At 30.3% G+C, this 23,976-nt stretch overlaps 2 protein-coding genes across 3 annotated transcripts in view; one reads left to right on the top strand and one right to left on the bottom strand.

Annotated features, from left to right (window-relative positions):
- The window catches only part of LOC120075058 (protein RTE1-HOMOLOG), a 2,999-nt gene extending 684 nt beyond the window's left edge, over positions 1-2,315 (top strand). Inside the window, exons 2-4 of one of the 2 annotated variants that reach the window (XM_039028223.1) lie at positions 96-387; positions 934-1,389; positions 2,161-2,315. In XM_039028223.1, the coding sequence (XP_038884151.1) occupies positions 118-387; positions 934-1,344 (681 nt within the window). In that variant the 5' untranslated portion in view covers positions 96-117 and the 3' untranslated portion in view covers positions 1,345-1,389; positions 2,161-2,315. Of the gene's footprint in view, positions 1-95; positions 388-933; positions 1,765-2,160 lie in introns of those variants that run through there. The other variant, XM_039028215.1, reaches the window with a different exon arrangement.
- Positions 1,916-9,433, bottom strand: LOC120075049 (beta-galactosidase 3-like). The gene is made up of 19 exons (XM_039028203.1): positions 9,058-9,433; positions 8,863-8,958; positions 8,646-8,758; positions 8,486-8,552; positions 7,734-7,826; positions 5,646-5,789; positions 5,437-5,525; positions 5,208-5,313; positions 5,042-5,129; positions 4,771-4,889; positions 4,509-4,673; positions 4,236-4,414; positions 3,978-4,087; positions 3,800-3,909; positions 3,490-3,600; positions 3,297-3,410; positions 3,004-3,206; positions 2,570-2,891; positions 1,916-2,460 (listed from the first exon to the last, which is right to left on the bottom strand). Exons 1-19 carry the CDS (start codon positions 9,217-9,219, stop codon positions 2,317-2,319), a joined length of 2,535 nt encoding a protein of 844 aa, XP_038884131.1. The 5' UTR covers positions 9,220-9,433; the 3' UTR covers positions 1,916-2,316.
- Positions 9,434-23,976: the final 14,543 nt, after the last annotated feature.

Below are 23,976 nucleotides of genomic sequence, written 5' to 3'. Positions count from 1 at the left end.
ATTATGAAATTGACGGAAGGAAATTGGGATTGTTTAAGTTTAGGTCAATTTTTCCTTGAAGCTCTGTTAAATTGAGGGTATCCATTTCATTTCAGGAAGCAGTTTATGAGTTAGGAAATGGAATCAAGTAACGACCCTGAGAATCAGCTCATGATTGAAGGAAATATCGCTCAGAATATGAAGATTGATCCGGAGAGAGCTCGGTTTCCATGTTGCATTGTGTGGACACCTCTTCCTGTTATTTCTTGGCTTGTTCCTTTCATTGGTCACATTGGTATTGGCAGAGAGGATGGAGTAATCTTAGACTTTGCTGGCCCCAATTTTGTATGTGTGGACAACTTCACATTTGGAGCAGTCGCACGGTATCTTCAAATCAACAGAGATAAGGTACATGCCAATTTCCACATTTGAAGTAAAGATCAATCTTTTATCATCTAAGAAGCATGGATGCTTTAGTGTTCAACATGTATCGAACACTTGGACACTCCGATACTTGTTGGACATATATTGGACACTTATTAGTACGACAGATGTGTTAGACATGCATATAACACTTGTTCAATAAACTAAAAAGACATATATGTCAATAATAATAAATTTAGTGTGAAATACACTAAACTAAGTTTTTTAAGCATGCATCAACCCATTTACTTTATTTTCTTTTGAAATAAAAATGAAATATATTTTTAAAAATGTATATTTTAATAAATATGTCATTTTCATGTCGTGTCTTGGATTTTTAAAAAAAATAATGCGTCGCCATATCCGTGTCTCGTATCCGTATTGGTGCTTCTAAGTTTACAATCAGCTTTCCCTCAATTTTACTGTGTTAGTAAAACTCATGGCACGGTGTTGTGATAGGAACCTCTTTCCCTTTAGTTAGTTTTTTGGTCCATTCCTTACACAACTGATTTTATTGTACTCGATATGCAGTGTTGCATTTCCACTCATAGAAGTGAAGAAGAATTGAGGGAAGTTGATCATGGCAGAGAAATTTCAACATGGGATGATGCATTGCGGAGAAGCACTCAAGAGTTCCAACACCGATCCTACAATCTCTTGACTTGTAATTGTCATTCCTTTGTGGCTAATAATCTGAACAGACTTGGGTTTCGCATAGGTGGATGGAATGTGGTGAACCTTGCAGCTCTGATTTTTCTCAAGGGTCGATGGGTCAGTAAAGGAGCTGTTATCCGGACGTTCTTACCATTTGTTGTGGTATTCAATATTGGACTCGCAGTGGGGGGTACTACGTTTCTTACCTTCTTGGCATTCTTCACTTTCTTCCTGGTTGGTTGGTTCATTCTTGGTACTTACGTCTTCAAAAATTTGGTCCAGTTGTAATGTTTCTGCATTTTTTACACATTGGATTCTGTGACTTGAATGAAGGTAAATTGCTTTTCTTAGTTGTATTTGTCCAATCTTTGTTATTGTGCCGTGCAGTTCATATGGCGTATCATATACGTAGGAGGCAAAACATTTAATATAGCTCACGACCGTGATTACTTGCAGCCTGTTTAGGCCATTAATCAATAGAGTTCGTGAACTGTTTATTAGATAAGTGGTAATGATAAATTAAAATAACTAAATACTTCTACTTATATTGTGATTAGGTGAACAAAAGTTTAGAATTAAAGAATTGTTTGTGAAGTATTTGGGGAAAAAAAGGTAATTTTTGTCCAAGTTTGGTGAATAATATACTGTAATCAGTAGTTCGAGTTCTGTACAATTGCTAATGAAATCGTTTACTCAAAGATTTAGCTATTTAACTGTACAATTATAGATCAGATTTTAGAATTTTTATCCTATGTCTGTTAAATAAATTATTTCACATTAAAGGCAAGTCTGTGAATGAAATTTGCATTGCAAAATTAAGCAGTGTTGTATATTGTTCTCTCTCCTTTTGCCCCCTAGATAAATAACTTCGTTTCTGGTTATTCAATGAAATCACATTGTTACATCAGGATCCCCTCCTAGCATGAAGACAAATAGATAAAAGCTTGTGCTTCCCTCTAAAATGGAAAGGAAGGTTGCAGATTCAACTTAGGGCCCTAGAATGAACATATCACCCCACACAAAAACAAATACTTTTTTTCCCTAACAAACACTATTGTATAGCAGCTGCTAACCATTTGAAACCAATCTCCTTTTGCTGTACAGGTAACCAGGATGAAGACTGAACACTACTATTCTTGTTCTATACCTTTCCTTTACCCTTCCTTTACTTGCTTACTTTTGCTAGTGCTGTGTGTATAGTCATATCACTGAATCCGCGCTTGATTAAGTAGCTAAAATCACCTTTTTGTTTTTATCAAGTTAACCCCCCCAGTTGGATTGAAATGTAGAAGTTGTGGGATTACATGCAGCTTCAACCGATAATCGCTTCATCATATTTGGACATGGGTCTTCGAAGTTGCTGTTGGATACGGTAACAACACATCTCTGCTTTCCCACGCATTTCTGCAGAAAAATAAGCAGAAGTATAAGTGACTATATTTTATCCAAGGATCTAGATCTTCTTGCTATTTGAATACTTAGCATGGTATCCACAGGAGTTTGTTCTTAGAACCTTCTCTAGAATGGCACGTGAGGTAGGGGCATGGCAAGTTCCTTGCTGGTAGCTCCCGCAAGTTCCCAATGGGGTTCCAAAGCTTGCGAACTTAATGGAAGAAATGTATTGGCCTGGTTCACAGCTGAGGTGAACTTTGGGTGTATGAAATTTTGCTGTAATGTGCCAGTTATTGAAAGTTGGGTGAAATTCAGAAACATCAGCACAAACACTTGTCACCAATCTCTTCACAATAGAGATTCTTGAGGGATTTCCTCCAACTTCCTCGAAAACAACCAACAGGTTCTGTTCTGGCCTTAGCCAAGACCGAGGTACATGGTACCTAAACAAAATTTTGGTTGTTTAATGAAGCACCAGTTAAATCTAAATTAGGGTGTTGGGGATCATATTCTTCCATTCTATTTATACTTTTATTAGTTGTCATGGACAATTACCATCTTTGGGTTGGTCGGCCACAGCCTAGCTGACACTTTGGAGGCCTAAATGCTGTAGCATAGTTGCAGCGACTACAATTACCACGAGCATATGCTGTCCAGTATCGTCCAATACTCTGCCCATTAATCCATATTTGACCTTTTCCCATTCCCTCCATGTCCAAGGCCAATGGCTCCTCTCCTTCAGGAGCATCAAAATAAGCCTGCAAAGTTCAGAGAGGCAACATCAATATCTTCGACCAGACTTAGCATTGCTATGTAAGCTTGAATCCTACGTTTTCTTATATTGTTACCTTGTGCCAAGTTAACGGCTGAGGTGTTTGGGCAGCCAATGATGCTTGCACCCATTCAACAGGAGAAAATCCACTGGGAGATATGAGATCCATGGCTTCTCCTTTCAGCCCAACCTGTTGTAGAGAGGCATTGAAAGGATTGAGAAATATTTCTTTTGAACCAATGTAAACCCAAGAAGAGAAGTTTAGGTACCTGGTAAGTCCACTTCTGTGAGGATAGGTCCCATTTTCCCTGACGAAGTCCATAGAGAACAACTGGACCAAGGATTCCTGTGTTCCATGTCTCAAAATGTCCTCCCACATTCTTCATAGAGAACAACAAAGATTAGCAGACAAAGAAAAGACATCATTCTCAATGTTTAGGTTTATCTGTTTATCTCAATGTTTTACTTTTATCTATAAGTGGTGGGAAACATCTCCCTCGTAGACCAAGGCCTAGAGATCCAAATGCTAAAGCATGTTAAGAGAGAAACTTGAAGTATGTTTAAGGGAAGAAATCTTACCGGCAATCCAACAGCGACACTAAGCAAACCAATTTTGTTTGTTCCAGCATGCAAATTAACTTTCCCAGAATATGTGAACCTCCTGCTCTTTCTTGACCCGGAGACAGAACCTAATAAGAGCAGATGTTGAGTTTTATCAATCATAATTGTTAAGCAGGCATTTGGCAGGTGAAAGTACCTGAAAGCTGCCCATTAACAAAGATATGCACAGCGTGGCCTGTCGATTGAACAAGCAGAGTGGGCAGTTCTCCTCCATGCAGAAAGGGTTCAGATGAACTGATATCTATGCTGTAGAAATGTTGAGAGGTCCAGTTAATTGAACCAAACTTCTAATGAAGTTTCCTTGCCGAGTTTTATCGGATTGACCATGAAATATAAAATGCTGAGAAAGGTTGTGTACATTACATTTACAAAGATGAAAGAAAAGATGTGTCACCTGGTTATGTACCACAAGTAGTCACTAGTGTCCCGAGTGACATTTATCTGCTCCAATAAACCAGGAGAAGTCATCATCGAGCTGTCATCTAATGCAGAGATATCTTCAAAATAACTTTCCCAGGAAAGAGTAGTAGATTCTGCAGGCAGCATTCCCATCTGTGAAGTTTGAACTCCAACCTAGAGGAATGTTTTAAAATGTAGTTGCCAATAAGTTCAACCTCAATTACAGATCCTATTAAGTCATACTACTATGGTTCTCCAATGGTCGAACCTTTGCTGTATTGAAAACTGCATTTCTGCAGTCAGGAAGGATGCTGATCGACCATGGAGGTAAATTGTAATGCCTGTTGTTAAAAAAAACTCTTGCAAATGATTTTGTATCATAGTTTGATAGAAAAGCTGCACATCCTCCAGATTCAGAAGTGTATACATGAGCCTGATGCAGATGGAGAATAAGACGTAAGTTTTCAACTTTCGACCTATAAAATATTTAAAAGACATGGATTGTGAAAAGATGTGAAGGATTGGAAAACCTGTTGATGGTCCCCTAATGAAGTAACAATAGGATCAGCTGAAACCAAAGCTGGCTCGCACATTTTAATAGCCCTGTGAAGCTCCTTCAGATGACCATATTTTGGTTGCCTCAATAATCCTGTGAGCAGTTGAGTGAGAAAACCTTTAGCTCAATATGACAAGTATGCTGGAATGCTGCTAAAGCTGATAGCTCTAATGCTGAGTTTATTTGTCTCATGTTTCTGACAGAAAGATCCATGTGGAAATAAGCATATGATTTCGGACTCTCACCATACTCGTCGATTGGAGCATCATAGTCATAGCTGGTAGTAATGAAAGGACCTCCTGCAGTGCGTCCAAAGTTTGTCCCACCATGGTACTGTATCATAAAGAAACAACAGAGGATTAATATTCAAAACATTCTGAAACTCTTAGATTCCTGCCAAAGACTACTAACCATATAATAATTCACCATGGATCCTCCTCTCTGAATGAATCTAGCCACTGCAAATGCCAAGTCTTGAACCGGTCGTTGATGCAACGGACCACCAAATTCAGAAAACCTTCATGTTTGATTGCCAGAGAACAGAATCAAACACAGAATAACAATCAAAATCATTGGGAATAGAGTGATTATGCAGTAAGAAGTCATTCAATGTTACTGTCTATGCAGAGATCTTACATACCAACCAGTCCAAGCTTCTGTCCACATTGTAGGTTTGTAGGGTTTGTTGGGAGAAAATGCATCACAGTAAAAGCCATTGCATGTGTTTATCTATCAGAAAACAATCAAGTGCAGCTATAAGTGTAATATCATATGTTTTTTATGTTGCTACCTTTGGATTTCATTTTAGTTAGAAATCAAAAGAAATAGTAAAAGAGTAGAATGAGTTACCACTGGATCAGGGGCATCTTCTTCCTTGCACATAACCCATGGGACTCCTGTTTGTAGTCCAACAGCCATGTTTGCTGCCCAAGTCATGTAGTTATGACCAGCTGCCCCAAATAATTTGCTTTCTGTTCCATACTCATTCTCAATCTGCAACAATACACACACCATGTTCTCTTTCTCATACCTTCACTAAACTAGTTTTTAACCTGAAGGAATGGAGGAGCTGGAGGGTAATTAAGGACTTAGACAACTCAGATTATATTTTATATTTTTAGATTCATTGAGTTCAGGAATGTGTTGGCAATTTGGATTCAGTTTTCGAAAACATTTTTTGAATTCTTTGATCCCAATAAAATTCTGAAAAATAACTTTTTTATGTTTTCAGTGTATTCAAATTTTGAACTCAAAATTTTAAAATGCAGAACTATATTAAAAATGATAAAAACAATAAGAATTGTATTATATCATGTTATAAACTCAATTATTTTTGTTAAATTTAAAATATATAATATTATATATGTTATATGACATTCCAAAATAATGATTATACAAAAATGTTAACATAAAATAAGTTTAGAAATTAATTAGTAATGGTTTATATTCAACCTAGTATTTCATGAGTAACTAAATATATTTTCAATCACATTTTGAAAATTTGTTTAAATTGAAATTTAATTTATGAATATGTTATCAAACACATATATGAAAAATATGAAACACAACTTTATTTTTATTGAATTCCTTGTTTCGAATTTATGTTTTTATATTGCCAATCAAACAAGCCCTAATATTCAACTAGGGGCATGTTTGAAATCTTAAAGATATCGCAATTTTTACTATTTACTCAATTCATGCTAATTCACTTACCAATTTTAAGAAAACAAATGTGTTCTATCTCAAAAGAAAAAAATTGCAAAATTTATTTAAATTTAAGGGCCATTTTTAAATATAAAAAAATGAACCAAAATATTTACAAAATATAACAAAATTTTAGAATTATCAATGATATACGTTGATGTCAATCATTAATAGTTCTAAAATTTTGTTAGATCTTGTAAATATTTTCAACAGATTTACCATTTGAAATAATTTCCCTAAATTTAAAATGAAATTGAAAGTCAAATACTTTTAGTTTAGATCCAAAATAAAAAGACTTGAGATAAAATGGTGTGCATTTGAACTTCTCATTTCTAAGTTTACATCATACATTATGGACTTTTACAGTTTAATGCTTTTTATTTGTTTATTAATTATTAATAATATATTTGAAACCGTAAATTTTAGAGATTATAACTCAATTGGCATCTATATGTATCTATATGTGTTAGCAATTATGGAGTCTATGACAAAATATAGTTTATAGCAGCTTTGGTTAGATTTGTCATTTTAAACAATTACCCATAAAAAAAAATCTATTATTAGTTTTAAACAATCCAAATGTGACCGAATAAAAGACATTATTTATTAAAAAGATAAAAATAAATGCAGAAACGTTTTAGAAATCCAAAAGAAAATATCAAAGATCTTTTTGTTTAGAAAATGGTTAAATGTTGCTGTTAACAGAAAAAATATCAAGGTTTCAAATCTATGTAATGTCGATTTTCATCGATAAAATATTGATGTTGATAGATAGTTTTGAAAAAAAATTACAAATTACAAATATTCTTATATAAATAAATAAATATTTTATACTTTTAAATGAATCAAAATACTCTATTCATATTAGGTTACAATTCCTTTCTTATATTTTGATGATATCGTGAGGTTTGCTTGAAGGAAGCTAAGCTCGCATCTCATTGCTAGAGTTCCAACTAATAAACGATATAATGAAAACACCAATTCATTTATCATGTCGACATAAAAAAATTATTAATATTTCAAATGTTAATGGATATATCGACCATCGAATATATATATATATATATATATATATATTAAGATTTGATGCCTGCAAACTACTTCGTTTGACCGTCATTTGGTATACTTTTCCCAAGAAAAAATAAAAAAGAAAAGTAGAAATAAGGAAGAAATAAACCATCAATAATAAATTTGATGTTTTAAAAGTAAAAAAGAATGCAAAGGATTTCTTACTTGAGCAAGGATGATGGGACCACCCTGAGACTCGAACAGGTTTTCGCTCTTCATTAGCCCCACTATCTTCTCCGTAAAACCTTGCATGGCGTTCTATATCACCATAACCAAACACACCCTTTAATTATTATTATTATTATAATATTGCATTATACAAATTTATCCTCTAATTTATCATTTGTTTAGAGAATACTGGAATATTATCCTTCAATAACATAAATTCATAAATTGAAACAAATGATTGTTTTTGGCAGATATTGTTTAGAATATATTTTCAAGTATTTAATTTAAAAATAAGTCATTTGAAAATAAAATAGATTATTTTACAACCATTCAAAATAATATTTTAGGTATATTTTCAATTTTTTTTATCAAAAGTACTTAAATAAAAATGAGTTTTTTGAAAAGAAAAAAAATTCAAATCAGTACAAACGGATACTTAGAACTTAGAACTTAGAACTGAATTTTAAATCCTCACATGTTCTAAGTACCGTTTTTTAGTCTAAAATTTTAAAAGGTGAATGACAATAGTACTAATTTTTCTTTTAAAAGAAAAATAAAGATATCTCTGTATATAGTTAGATGCAAGTCCAAATTACTGTTTAATTACAAAAGAAGAAAAAAATCATTAAAAAAAGTTTTTTTTTTTTATAAAAAAAATTGTCACTGTGATAAAATAGGTAGGAAATGTACAAACATATATAATATATTATTTTATATTTAAAGAATGATTTAGATTTTGATGTTGAAACCTTAAAAGCTTCGTTGTCTGTTCTGAAGCTAATCCCCGGAACATACTTCAACCAAACAGGGAACCCTCTGCATCCAAAAAAGAAAAGCCCCATTGTACATAAATAATCAAATCAAACCAAAAATTATTGAACAAAATGTAGTCTAAAGAGAGAAAATAACCCAAAATTCCACTCAGCACAAACGTAAGGCCCAATGCGAAGATGAGCATACAGCCCTGCTCTCTGTATCGTCTTAATAAACCTCACCAAATCGTATCTCCCTTCAAAATTGTACTGAAATTAAAGAAGAAAAACAAAATCCATTAATTAAAACCGGAGAAATGAAAAAGAAAAAAGAAAAAAAGAAGAAGAATGAAGTAATTAATTGAAGAGTTTACAATGCCGGGATAAGGCTCATGGACATTCCAGAAAACGTAGGTTTCAACGACGTCTAAGCCTCCATTTTTGGCTTTCTGAATCAGATCTTCCCACATCTAGCCAAAACAGAGGTAATTAAAATTAGATAATGAATTAGTTTATAGAGAGAGAATACGAAGAAGAAGAAGAAGAAGAAGAAGAAATGAGTGATTCACTTGAGGGGTGCTTCTGGGGTAGTGAATGGAGCCAGAGAAGAGGATTTTTCTTTGGCCATTGATGAGAATGGCCTTCCGATCGTACGTGACAGTGCTGTGAATGAAGTGAGAATTAGCTAAGAGAAAGGCAAGTAGAAGAGGGAAATAAAAATGGGCCGCCATTGTTGAAGCTCCTTGAAGGTTCGTTGTTGCTGTTAAAACAGAAATGGAATTGAGAAAGTGGAAGAAACAAGTGTCGAGAGAGATAGATGAAAGAGTGCGTGGCTAAGGGAGTGGGCTACAGAAAGTTGAAACGAAAACTGTATTGCCTGACTGCTTAATTCCAAAGCACACACTACACGCACCCACGCTAAATACCAACACTATCCCTCTTTTGTTAATTTGCTCTGTCTCTCCTTCCCTCTCGGCTCTCTAGTTATTAATCAATTATTACTCTTTTTCACCACTAACTTTTTACAAACATGAGAAAGGAAAGTAGAGAGAAATTAGATAGGAAAATATATTCTCCTTTCCTTGGCTAAAATTGATCATAAATTTCAAAATGTTACATTTGTATCTCTAGATTTTGATTTCAATATTTAATTTTTTTAAATTTTAAAATATTACATTTTTGCTAAACTTGCATTGTGTGGGTGGATGTCTTTCCCAAATTGTCAATAATCATTGAGCAAAGCAAGGATTGGTGGTAAGTCTCGGTCGTCTAGGATGGGAAGGATCATTGATGATTTGATGACAAGATCATGGATGCTATTTTTTATCCTTTGGTCCATTTAGGAGTATCGAGATTACTTGAATAACTTGAAAGCTAAAGCATCTTTTTATAGTTTTGATTAGGTTGATTGATCGAACCCATGAAACTGTGAAAAGTCTATTTTTGTTTTGTAGGGGAAGAGTCATGTGAGTCATAGCGTTTAGGCCCCTCCTCTGGCTTCTTGGAGTGATTCTCTCAATGCAAAGGGTTGGGATGGATTGTCCGTGACTCCCTTTGGATGCTAGCTTCAAACGAATTTCTGGGTATATGTCAATTAAGGTTCTTGAAACTTAGGCTATTAAGGTTGGGATTTGTCAGTGCTACTCGTAGATAGATTTTCAAGTTGGTATGCTCGTGGTTGAATCAGATGCTTTGGATGTAGGGAAGATTTTGAATTGTGAGGTTGTTGACTTGTCTGAAAGCAGCTTTGTTATTGATGATATTTTATTTTTGGCTAAAAAATTTGAACGTGTTATTTTCTCTTTTTTGTAATCGTGCTGGGAACTCGGTTGCACATAGTCTTGCTCGAGTTGCAACTAGGTAAAAGGTGTTGTTGAGTTGAATGGGTCTTCTGTGGAAGATTAGGAGATATTTTGGTTTCCAAACTTTCGAGGGTGGTTATCCTCTATTTTGAACAAGGATAGTCTTTTCCCCGTGCTTAGCCTTTGTTTTGAAGATTTTATATATTTCATTTATTTTCAAAAAAAGAAAAAAAAAAAAAGATGTTACACTTTTGCTAATGAGGCTTGAGTTTAGTATTTAATTTATCCTAAGATTTTAATATTTTACACTTTTATCGAATCTTTGCTAATGTTTATTTTGGTCTTCAATGTCAATTTTCAATTCATAAATTGAAAATAATTGTGATGAAGTAAAATTCTATAATTAATTTGATTAGTGATGGAAAATTGGTGAAAACTAATTAATTTTAATTTTTTTAAAATTAATTAAGAGACATAGACACTAAGTAGTGTGTATTTAGTAAAAAAAGTAATTTTAAAAATGTAAAATTAAAAACTTAAAGATGGAATCAAAACTCAAATAAAACTCAAAGTAAAAATGAATATTTTGAAACCTTAGTTACCAAAAAGGAAGATTAGACTTGGATAAAAAAAAATATAACATTTTAAAACTTAAAAACTAAATAAAAGTTAACTTAGGACCAAAATAGTTTTTTTTTTTTCATTTTCTTTTCTTTGTATAAATAAATAAATACCTGTAAAGTAAGAGATTTTAAACAAATAAAATAAATAATAAAGGAAGAGATATGGTAGAATATCTCCAAAATCTCTTTAATACACTACCATAAATAACATATATTTTTTATTATTCAGAAAATCGTTGAGGAATTGTGGTAATAATCTCTCCTTCTTCTTCTGGGAAATTATTCGTCTTTTTTAATCTATTATAAATAGATAATACCATCTATTTTCAACCAATAATTAAAAATTGGATGTTCAAATAACAATGTGAAAAAGATATTTCATAATCTAGAAGAAATGGTAGCTGTTCTTTTATTATTATTATTATTATTAAAAGAAAAAAAAAGTGGTAATATTAATAATAAGGAAAGTACAAAGACCTAGAAGCTACATGAATGCTTTGTGGTTGGGTCTGTATATAAGGAAAAGACATCCCATAAGTCATACGTTTCTTTGGGAATATTTGGATGGAAATAATTACATATAATATAATCATCTTTAATTACAATAACCATTTTCTTGAAATTTCATATAAAATTAAACGATTATTGGATGTTTCTAATAACTGTGTTGTTATTTTTTTTTTTATTAGTCGGAAATAGTTAGATTTAAACAGATGTTCATAATTTTTTTAAAAAATAAATAGTAGAGAATAATTCGTGTATATAACATTAAATTTTGCCCCTTATAGACGATGGCTAATGAATGAAAAAAAAAATTGTTTTCAAACATAGAAAAATGAACAAAAATATTTACAAATATAGTCAAATATCATTGTCTATCTATGATAGATCCGGATAAATTATGACATTTTAAAAACATTTTCAATAATTTTAGTATTTAAAACATTTTTCTATATATATATATATTCTTTAAAACTAAAAAAATGAAATCTCCCAAACCATATCCATGACTGAATGGGTGACTGGTGTCAGCAGTACATTGGTGCATTCCTGAGCAGCTCCAGCCTTGCTTATTAGTATTATTTGTAAAATAGGTAAGTCATTGATAAATTTTTTTTTGGTACAAATTTTTTATATTATTATCCACATTCTATTCGTTGATTCATCCATGTATCTTTATTGTATTAATATCTATGTATTTTGAAATTGCTATATTTATAATTAGTTTTTAGTGGTATTTTTGCAATATTTACATAAATTATACAATAAATGTTATCTTTAATTACTCGTAAATTGAATGTGTGTATCTCTTTTTAGGGTTTAAATTAATACAACTCTAAAATTTAGAAGTACAAATTAATATTTTTTCTATTTTAAAACTTAATCCGTCTAAATTGTGTACCCCTCCATCAATAATTATCATTGAACATTAAAGTAAATATTCGCTCTCTAAGACTAACCTTCTACACTAATTACATATATTAGTCCTCTTGAAAAATAAATAAATAAATATCCTAGATAATCTAAAAATAATGAGAGTAATAAATTATGAAAGTAAGGTATATAATTATCATATTATATGGAGTATTTATTATGGTATATTTATTTAATATTCTGAAAAGGAAGTAGGGAGTAGTTAGTAGGGTAAAAAAGATGAGAGAGGTGAGAAAATAAAAAAAATGGATTGGCACGTGATGGGCAAATGGAATTATGATTTATGAATGAATGGTATGTTGCGGTGTTTTAAGTAAATGAATTGGCACAGCCTTTAGCGGCGCGAAGGACGGAAGAAAAAAGGCGGGCATTAATTAAACCCACACCAAACCAAACCACCAACCGACTCATTGCTTTGTTTTTGCTTTCATATTCTTTATAGTCAAATTCCACACATCCTTTTTCCCTTTTTCACTTTTTAGGGTTAGTGCAAATGACACGTTTTCACAACATCATGTAATCACAAATTTATTCTTGAAATTTAGTTCGTTCCGTCTCTTAGTTTCTAGTTTTGTTTATTTTTTTTTTATTGGGACGAATTACAAAAATCAAAGTATGATGGTAGTTTGAATTATATCCTCAAATTTTTAATTGTAAAAATTGAGCTCTCAAACTTATATAAATACTAAAATTGGATACTCAAACTTACATAATGGTAGAAATTGTAACATTTGTATAAGTTTTAGGTTTCGATTTTTATCATTTTAGAATCCAATTTTTACTACCATTGTATCTTAGAGGGCCCAATTTTTACAGAAAGTTTGAGGGTGTAATTGCAACTACACCGTACTTTAATGGTGGTTTTTGCAATTTGACCTTTTTATTTTGATTTCATCAAGTCTATGAATTTAGGCCACGTTTATTTCCATGTAAACATGATCAATAAATAGTAATATGAAAAGTGTGACCTTGGTTAATTATTTGTGGTTGTTTGCCAAAATTGCGTCATTTTAATGAAATGTAGGTCCTTCAATAAAATTCGTGATCCTAAACCGTAATTCAATTGTGGAAGGGAGGATCATCAATTTGATTACGTTTGAGTATAACGTGAGATCTACACATATTTTACTAATTTTTCACCATTTACTCTTTTCTTCCGAATCCATATCCCATATCAGTATCAATATCTAAATCGACAACCAATATTAATATCAATAATCAATATTAACATCAATATCAATATCAATATTCGTAATCAATATCAATAATTAATATCCCACGTATCGATAATCATAATTAAAAAGTTGACATTTTTTGTTTGCTTTTATATGTTATTTTTGTGTTAAGCCATCTTTACAAGAATGGCAATCAAGTTAGCAATTTGTTTTTATGTATGATTTTGTTGCCTTTTTTACATATTTCTGTAAATAATTGTTAGCACCCAAAAGATGCTACTTCACTCAACTTAATTCAGAACCATTATACTATTTAATATATTAATTTGATTATTTTATAGATATCAGACATCCAAAAAGTAGAATTGAGCATTAAGACGTAAACGGATCACAATTCGGTGCCCTAATGAAGCAACCGGATCAAATAGAAGAGCAATAGCACAAAAGGGACCAAAACGGTCCCAGGCAAGAGCATCTCAATGCTATGATACACTGCGGCTCGACATGAAAACTAGAATGTCCAATTTCAGGGTAGTGTCACAGTGCTGTCTATAGCATTGTGGCTACGAGTTTTCCAGGCAGACATCTAAACGTGTGCGCGACGGTGTTGAGACACCCACCCATTGTTATAAAAGAAAATATTTCTCCATTTTAGGTTAGATCCTCTCAAGCCTCTCGTTCCCAATTCGATCTTCTCCTCCCTTTTCTCCTCTTCTTTATTTTTCTTTGTTCTTGGGCGTTGTCGATGATTGTAAAGCCTATCTTAGACCGATTTTATGGCTAAGGTGAGTTGCTAGCTAGGGTCTAGATGAAATCCATGGATTGATTGTGAGAATTTTGTCCTTAATCTATATTTCTCTTTGATTTTTTATAATTCTTGAATGCGTAATAACTTTTATGCTTAGAATGTGTGTTTGATGTGGCCAATCTTCATATATTCTTTGTTAAGCTAGAGATAAATGCATCTATGTGTATGAATCTCAATTGGGCAAACGTTAAAGCATGCTTGGGTATAGATTTTATGTTGCCTAGGACGGTCCTTTCACAACATTGCATGATTAATCTATTCAAGAATAAAATTAATTAGTAACTTAGGTTATCCGTATTATTAATCGTCTTAGTTGAAACCACTACACTTAATGCAGTTGTTCATTTGTTATGGATGCTATCGAACCCAAATAATTGAGCAGTAAGTTTAATTAAGAATTAAGTAGAGTATATGTAAGATTTCTATAGATGCTATCAAACCCAGTTAATCGAGCATTTAGTTTAATTAAGTAATTAATTACTAATTTGGGCGCTTGACTCGGCTCTCCGAGCAAGTAGACTAAGCACATCAATTGAAGAGAAACATTTCTTAGTAATTCTATGATCAATCAAGTATTAGGTGGATCCTAAGTCCTAAACTAAGTTTTTTTTTTTTACTTTTTCTCGCACATTATTTTCTCCCATTTTATTTTCCTACATGTTATTTTTCTCACTTCAATTCTCAATTACTCCAACTCCCCTGTGTTATGTTTTAGCTAAAGAATCTGACTAGCTCAAATCTTTCAAGGCAAGGGGCCTGATCGACATTCTTGTTTACTCTGATCCGGTCGAGGTGGTTTTTGTTTACCAGTGTGTAGGTGGTCTAAGTTCCTATGACCAAGTCTTTTCTGGCCCATGTGAATATCTTTTCTTAATGTATTAAAGAGGGCCTCTCTAACCAATGAAAAGTGGTGGGTGTCCAATAACGGCCATTCCTGGCTCGGCTCCGATAATGTAGTTCCGGGAGGAGTCAGTAGTTGGGCACTGGATCCCTTCGGACTTGGAGAACGTGGGCTATATTCGCGCTTATTTGTAGATTGACTCGGTCTAGTCTAACCACTTCTACTATGTAGTAGTATAGGTAGTCTAGATTGGTAATTATAAATTTTATTTGATTGGCGGAGAGAAGTTTACAATACCCCATCTCCGGCCTATCAAAAATAATATTTTTTTTCTTCGATCTGTGATTTTTGGATAGTTTTTTTGCAAAAATGAATTAAATTAGGATAAAACTTAATGAATTAAATAATATCATCTTATTCAATAAAATAATAGTAGATTACTTACTTTTTCTTCCTCTATAAGGTCCTATTTATAAGACCTAATTAGGATAAAACTTAATGAAGTATAATTATCCAAATATTAAAATGATTTACACCAATGATTACGTTAATCTTAATGATAATTATAATCATCCATTTTATTATCTCATATTAAAATATTTAATTATTTGAATCATATTCAAATCCATTAATTCTCCTATATTATATAGTTTTAATTTGAATCCTATTCAAATTAACTTTACAATAATGTATGTTAATACATCAATACTTATATTATTTGTATAAATATATTTTTCTTCATTTAACACATAAATTTGAACATTTCAAATTTTTTTAATACATTTGATCTGGTTGGTCCATTGTGAGCTAGCAAAAGGATCTTATGGATATACAGATTATAAGCTCCAATGATACAAGATTAATTAATTGAACTCTTTAATTGATAAATCTCCATTCATCAACTATAGGGAAAACAACTATATGCACTATAGAACAAGTTGCATCCATGGATATAACCATTACAAGTAAATCAATCATTCACGAGTTATGTATAAATACAACTTAGTCAAAAATTCGTTTTACCTCTATAATTACCTCTATCTTCTTAAGTATCATTGATCCTCTAATAAACAATTTATTCATGTTCCAACCATAAACTAAGTTCCTCTTGAGTCAGTGAGAGGGTGAGGTCTCTTGTTCAAGTCCTGAAGTCCGCACTTAAGAAAACTACTCATCTATTTCCCTTATACAATAAAGAGTGAATTCCATCTTCTTAAATTACTTTTCCAACTTCTTATTTGGTCAAGTCTAAAAAATGGTAGGCAAATTAAGTCGGCAAATCGGGTCATTCTCACCCATGTAAATCATAAAAGACAAGTCTTCACAGGCTAAAGTTCATAACTCACTTGTGATTAAGATCGAATCACATATTATTATTATGTGAAATAATAATCTATTCAATTAACATATTTACAAAGAGAGATTAAATATTTTGTGATCTAATCTTATACAAACTCTTTATAGGATGTTTCACTCACATGTCTTCACATGAATTATTTGAATCAAATCTTCTGTAAACACCCGACCCTTATCCATATATTATAGACATTTTAGATTATTACTTGAAAATAATTTATCTGTATGTCAATCACATACTATTCAAGATTACATATTAAATAACTTTAAATTTTTACGATAATGGATAATTTAATATTACATATTAAATAACTAATTAATTACGAAACTTTAGGACACAAACTCGAATAACCCAAAAAGTAATTCATAAAGCAAACAAAAGAAAAATGCTGCCTGTAAAAGTAGAATAACATGTATCATAAGAAATAAAACCAACATGGAAATCTGAGAGAAATAAATAGGAATTTCGACACAAACCATAACTAGCCAAACCAGGAGCTGTCGTATTGAAGGATCGTTGGATATGACGAAAGGATACTTCATTAGAAATGAACAGAACAATGGTAATATCCACCTTCATGTATAAGCTTCGGAGATATACACAACCTCTTTCTTCATCAGTATTTGAATAAGCAGCAGACAGTCCGACCCAAACGGTCAGCAAGACGGCCCCCTTAATTGATACCAATTGTCCCATAAAATGGTATCCACCAAATTCCAAATGTGATCATAAGATATCCCCCCTTGTAATGCAATCAGGCTTTGGGAATTGAAGCATTGAAGCATTGAAGCATCCCCCCCTTTCCTTTTTTTTTTTTTTTGGGCTTCTTTTTGTAGCTTTATGGTGTATAACGTGCTAAGTAATGGAAAGTAAATCCACTGAGTTTTAAATCACTTTTTGAAAAGATTAAAAAGTGGTTATTTCCAATTAAAAGCACTTTTTTTAATTTTCAATGTTTGGTCAGATTAATAGTAGGACTGACTATGAAAAAGTATCTTTTTTAGAGTGAAGTTTCAAATGAAACACTTAATTATTATTTTGTTTGTTTTTTTTCGGAGGATTTTCAAAAATAAAAGAATTAAAAAACTATTTATCCAAAATAACAAAATTGTGATATTATTTCAATGATAGAAACTGATAGAAGTTTATCATTAATAGAGGTCGATAGAATTCTATTAGTGTCTATCACTGTTTTTTTTCATTTCTAGAAATAGTTTGACATTTTTTTTATATGTGAAAATTTTCCATTTCTTTTCGTACAACAATTGAGGATGTGGATCAAACCTCTCATTTCTAAGAGGAAAGATCGTGCTAAAATTCACTTTAACTATTTTTTTTTTATTCTATGTTAAACACTTTCCTCGAAAGTCAACTAAACTCATTATAAAACAAATTAAAATTTTAAAGTCAAATAAAAAAAAATTAGTATAGTGTCTTTCCAACTTAATGGAAACAGTGTAATCAAAATTTTGATATATAAAAGAAAAAGGCCAAACCTAGTATCACAAGTAATTATTTACAAGCAAATGCATACTTTAATTGCCAATCAGAATCAAAAGTTGCAAAGTCAATGGGGTGAGGATTGTTCCACCATGAACTTAAATAGTGTTTGTTTTAATGCACATCATTATTCTTGTATTGAACTCACTTTCAAAGATTATTATTGTTATTTTGATCAAAATTTAGCTAGAATTTTGATTTTTTTTTTTTTTTTTTAATTTGCTTACAGTGAGATATAGGTTAATCATGAGGTATACGGCTATCATAAAAGATCACATTGTTTTCATCTTAAATTAACCAAGAATAATTAGACATATATGTACCATAATCAAATCCAATTATGTAAGAGAAATAAGGTTTTAATTAAGAGTTTGAGATGTCTTTTTCGGGGAAAAAATAAAATGAAATGTGGGTTATTTCCGATATAATAAAATGAATTAACTTATTTATAGATATAGTAAAATATCACTGTTTATATGTGATAAATAAGGGGAGATATTGATAAACATCTATTAATATCTATCACTGATACTGATAAACATCTATTAATGTCTATCACAGATACTGTAAATATTTATTGATGTCTATCACTGACAGACTGAGTCATTTTGCTATATTTAAAAATATCTCAAGTAGTTTTATTATTTAAAAAAATTATCCATGAAACCTTTAGAGTCTGCTTAGTAAAGAATTAGAAAACAAAAATCTAAAAATAAGAGATTCAATGAAAATGGAGTTATTCATGTTTTCAGATATGTACTTGATAGCAAATACAAAAATTGGATTCTAATTTAATAAATTGTTTAGAATGTGTATGCTACTATGTTCATAAATCATAAAACTATTTATAGTTATCCACTAAATATTAATTGAAAATAAACTATTAATAATAATTTATTTATGAACATGTTTTATGTTAAAAAAATTTAACATAAAACATAATTTAATAAATTACATAATACATAATTTAATTTTTAAAAATATTTGAGCTTATAACATGACATACTTCTAAATTTTTATATATTATTTAATATAATTATGCATTTCAAATTTTAAAATTCAAGATCTGGATACAATGAAAATTTAAAAACATTATTTTCAGATTTTGCATTATTTTCAAATTTTGTACAAAATTCGTGTTATCTACCAAACACATATTAATTCAGTGAATCTGAAAATATAAAACAAAATTTGAATTGTCAACTAAACATGTTCTTATTTCGTAAGCATTTAACCAAACACTAACAATTGTTTTTATATATTAAAAAAACCTTTATAAACACTTTCAAAGGTAGATAAAAAAACATGTTAACTCAATTATGCATTGATATTATATCTTGTCAATGTTTTTGCGATGGTAAAGTACGTACCATTACTTTGGTTTAGAGAGAGCTAACGGATGATTAAACAAAATTAATTAGATTTAAGATAATGTTTAGTGTTTACTTTATCTAGTCGGTGCATGTATTTACAAACATATATTGAGTTTCCATACACGATAATATTACTCTTATTAAGAATAATGTCGAAGTTCGGATAGGAAAAATACACGTGGAAGCTAGGGAGTATTGAAGTAGGAACCAAAGTACCTTATATAGAGCTATAATGATGTATTTATAGACAAAACGGATCTTTATTTTCTCTCCCCTCTGATAACAGATCAGATCTCATGTGGGATTCTTGAGTTTGAAGGTGTATGTGTTTGGACATGTCTTATGGAAAACGTGGGCTCTCCCTTAGCCCGTCATAACCATGTCTCGATCCAATCTAATTTTCTTTTTCCTTCATTTATTAGATTTTATCATTTTGATCCAAAATTACTCGGTAACGACTTTGATTTCTAAAAATCTTTTTAAATAAGAATAGAAAAAGAAATAGACCAGGGCGAACCCGTTTACATTTCATATAATTTGAATGTTACCTGTTCCAAATTTAAGTCTATAACTGCTATAATTTATTTGATACTGGAAAATAAATAATTCAACCTCATAAGATTATTGAAGTTGGCACACTGACAAAAGAATTCTTGCATATTTGACCGTTTGGTCTACTTTCGATGAGAGCAGTCAAATATTTGGAATGTCAGTTGCGATTGTGAACCAATAAAATTGATGGGTAAACTATATTTTAAAATCATTTTCTAAAATTTGAAAAGTAGAGTGTTTTTTTTGAAACTTTAATGGTAAAATAAATATTTTTTATAATTGTTTTGATTATAACTCAATAGGTTAAAATATACGGTTTGAGATGAAACTCTTTTATTATCTAGAAAAATATTTAAATGCATTATTATTCATCTTTACGTAGTTATAACCATACATTTAATTACAAGTTGTCAAGTGACAATTTTTCTAATTATACTTTACTTTTTTTTCTTTGTGAGATCGAGAGAATGTATGAAGATGGGTGCAGTCCACTGCATGCAAATATTACTCTTTATCTTAATATAGTGTCAAAGTTAATGTGAATCCCAAATGAAGCATTCGACCAAAAAAAAAAAAAAATCTAATCCAAAGATGGTAAATTCAAAGAGAAATCATCTTGAAGAGTTCATATTGAGGATCACATGTTTGACGGGAACAAACTTCACAATTTATAAAAATATATGAGTTATTCCTTCCTATTATTAATTATTATATTTTAAGATAAAATCTTATATATCATCTAATATGGTGTTAGAGTTCATATGGTCCAAAAATGTCATCTACTGAAAGGTTTCAAATCCTCATTTGTGGTTAAATATATAAAATTTAGTCTGTCTTATGAAATTATTTATTAGAAAATGGCTAATTAGACAAATAATAATAATAATAATAATACTACAATTTTCTTCCAAAATTCTAACTTATTTATTATTTTTCTAAAAAATAAAGTAGAGATATTTTTTAAAGATCAGCAAAGTTTTTTTTTTAAAAAAAAAAAAAAATTATTTTTGTCCCCAAGTTTTAGATGCAGTTTCTATTTGATATCTAGGTTTTCAAATGTTACACATTCAGTCCTTAAATTTTGAATTTGTTTCAATTTAGTCCTTAAATTTCAAAATGTTACAATTTTACCCTTGAAATTTGAGTTTTGTTTTAATTTGGTCTCTCAGTTTCAAGATTTTTACATTTTTAACCTCAAATTTTCATTAATTACTCATTTTCAATTATTGACGTCAATTTCTATCTATTAATTAAAAATATTTATGAAGTGATAAAACATAAATAGAGAAACCTAGTTAATTATAATTCTTTTAATGATTTTTAATTTATTAACATAAATTAATGGGTATTTGTAATAGATGATAAAATGAGGGAAAAATCTAAAAATATATCATCTCTTTAAAATATTTGCAAATATGAAAGTATTGGGTAATGAACCATTGGAATTTTTTCTAATTTCCAATTTTGTCATTCCTTATCTTGTCTTGTTACGCGCGCATATATATATATATATATATATATGTATATTTATCTTTTTATTTATATTCTTTTCTTTGACTTTTTTTTTTCTTTCGTTTCTTTGGTTTTTGCTTCTTCCATTTCTTTTTTAATTTTTTTAATTTTATTTTTTTTCTCCAATTTTTCTTATTCCGTTTCTCTTTTTTTATATTATTTTTTATTTTAAATTCTTTATTTTATCTAATTTTTGTTTATTCTCTTTCTTTTTTTCTTTTTTAATTCTATTTTCTTCCCTTTCCTTCTTCTTCCCTTTCTTTGTTTTTTAATCTATTTCCTTTATTTGGTTTTTTGTTTATTTTCTTTCTTTTTTCTTTTTTCTTTTTATTCATTTTTCCGATTTTTGCTTCTTCCCTTTCATTTTTCATTTTTCATTTTTGTTTTATTTCTCCAGTTTTTGTTTCTTCCCTTTCTTTTTCTTTTTTAATTTTCTTTCATTTCTTCAGTTTTTGCTTATTCTTCTTCTTTTTTTAAAAAAATTTTCTTTCTTTTCTTTAGTTTTTTCTTCTTCTCTTTCTTTTTTCTTTTTAAATTTATTTCCTTTATCTAATTTTTGCTTCTTCTTTTTTTTTTTATAAGAATTATGAGACTGAGTTTCATACCTAAGACTTGAAAGTACCCAATTCATAAGTGAATTAACATCAACAAGCCGATCATCAAGTTTGATTATTATAACGAAATATTAAATATAGATAGCAAATGAAAATTTTCATGATAGTCACTAATATTTTCTATCATTGATAGTTTAATATTTGATGATTTTTTTCACAGTTAATAACCACTTATAGAAGTCTATCATTGATAGCCAAATTAGTGAATTTAATTAATAAAGTTGAATCTCGAACTAAAGTGTAAGTGGAATGTCTATAAGTCATTACTAATAGCATGTTTATCAGTGATAGAAGCTATCAACGATAACATATTTGATGGTAAAAAAGAATGACAGAAGTTATCTCGAATAGCATGTTATCAATGATAAAAACTATCACCGATAACTACGATATAAGTGATATCGATGATAGAATTAAGGTGATATTCATATATTGATGATATCAATGACATAAAAGTCAATTCCATTTGATGAAAGTCTGTCATTGATAGCCATTGCTAAAAGCTATTGGTGATAACCACTGATTGAAGCCATTAGTGATATCCGTATATCAACGATATGACTTAGGTATATATCAATAAAATGAATGATATTAATGACATTGGTGATATGACTTAGGCAAATATTAGAGATAGTCACTTATAGACCTCTTATTGATAAACTTCTATCACTTATAATTTTAAATGTTAATATTTGAAAGATGATAGTTTCTTTTCAAAAGTTGATAACTACGTACTTATAAAATTCTATCATTGATATCCATTGATAGCCTTAAGTGTTAATATTTCAAGTTTGATTCCTGATCAAATGTATCAATGATAGCCATTGAAAACTGATAGTAAATTAAAAGACGATATTTCAAGTGTTTCTATTTTAAGGTTGTATTAATATTTCTCAAATTGAAAGTTATTGCTGATAGCAACTATCAATGATAGCAAAAGATAGCAACTATTAGTAATAGTTGCTATCAGTGATAGTTGCTATCAATAATAGTTTTCAATTTGAGAAAACTAGAAGAAGAAGCACGAAATGGTGGGTTGCGTGTGGCCTTTTTGGTCATTCACCTATATAGCTATCACTGATAGCTGCTATCAGTGATATCTGACACTAATATTGTACTATATCCCTGGTATGTTTATCCTTGTTCTACATCTTTTATTATTTTGATTCTGCTTGTTATTTGTGCAACCAACTCTAAATTAATACTATAGACGAAAAATGAGTATTTAGTGAATAATCGAGGTTAAAAAGTGTAAATCTCGAAACATAGGGATCAAATTAAAGCAAAACTCAAATGTCAAAGGTAAAATTGTAACATTGTGAAACTCAAGGATTAAATTGAAATCAAACTCAAAATTTAAGAATTAAATGTGTAACATTTTGAAATCAAAAGACTAAGAGTGTATTTGGAATACATTTTTAAGTTTTTAATTTAAAAAATAAGTCATTTTAGAAGAAATTGAAGTGTTTGACAACCATTTAAAATAACTTTTCAAGTGTATTTTAATAAGCTTTTATCAAGAGTGTTAAATAAAATTAATTTTTTTAAAAAATAATTTTTTATCATATCAATCTAAATGGATCCTAAATAGAAAATAAACTCAAAATCTAATGACCAAAAAGTATTTTTTCCATTTTTTTTTACCTTCCTTAGAACCCCGGAAGAAAAATGATTAAAATTTACACGCTTTTTAACTCCTTAGTTGGCGGGCTGTTATGGAATCATGGCATGCCGGAGCCGTTGATTTCATCATTCTGCCCAATGCCGTTTATACAGTTTAATAAAAGGTAAAGGATCTATGTCATTATTGAGATGGCACTCAATACGAGAGACCATATACATGCATTGTTTGGTGTGGATAATAATGACTCATACATTCAAAATAATCACAACAATG

Source organism: Benincasa hispida, chromosome 1 (assembly GCF_009727055.1).
Source record: "Benincasa hispida cultivar B227 chromosome 1, ASM972705v1, whole genome shotgun sequence".
Lineage (NCBI taxonomy): Eukaryota > Viridiplantae > Streptophyta > Magnoliopsida > Cucurbitales > Cucurbitaceae > Benincasa > Benincasa hispida.
This window is presented reverse-complemented; position numbering and strand designations above follow the sequence as displayed.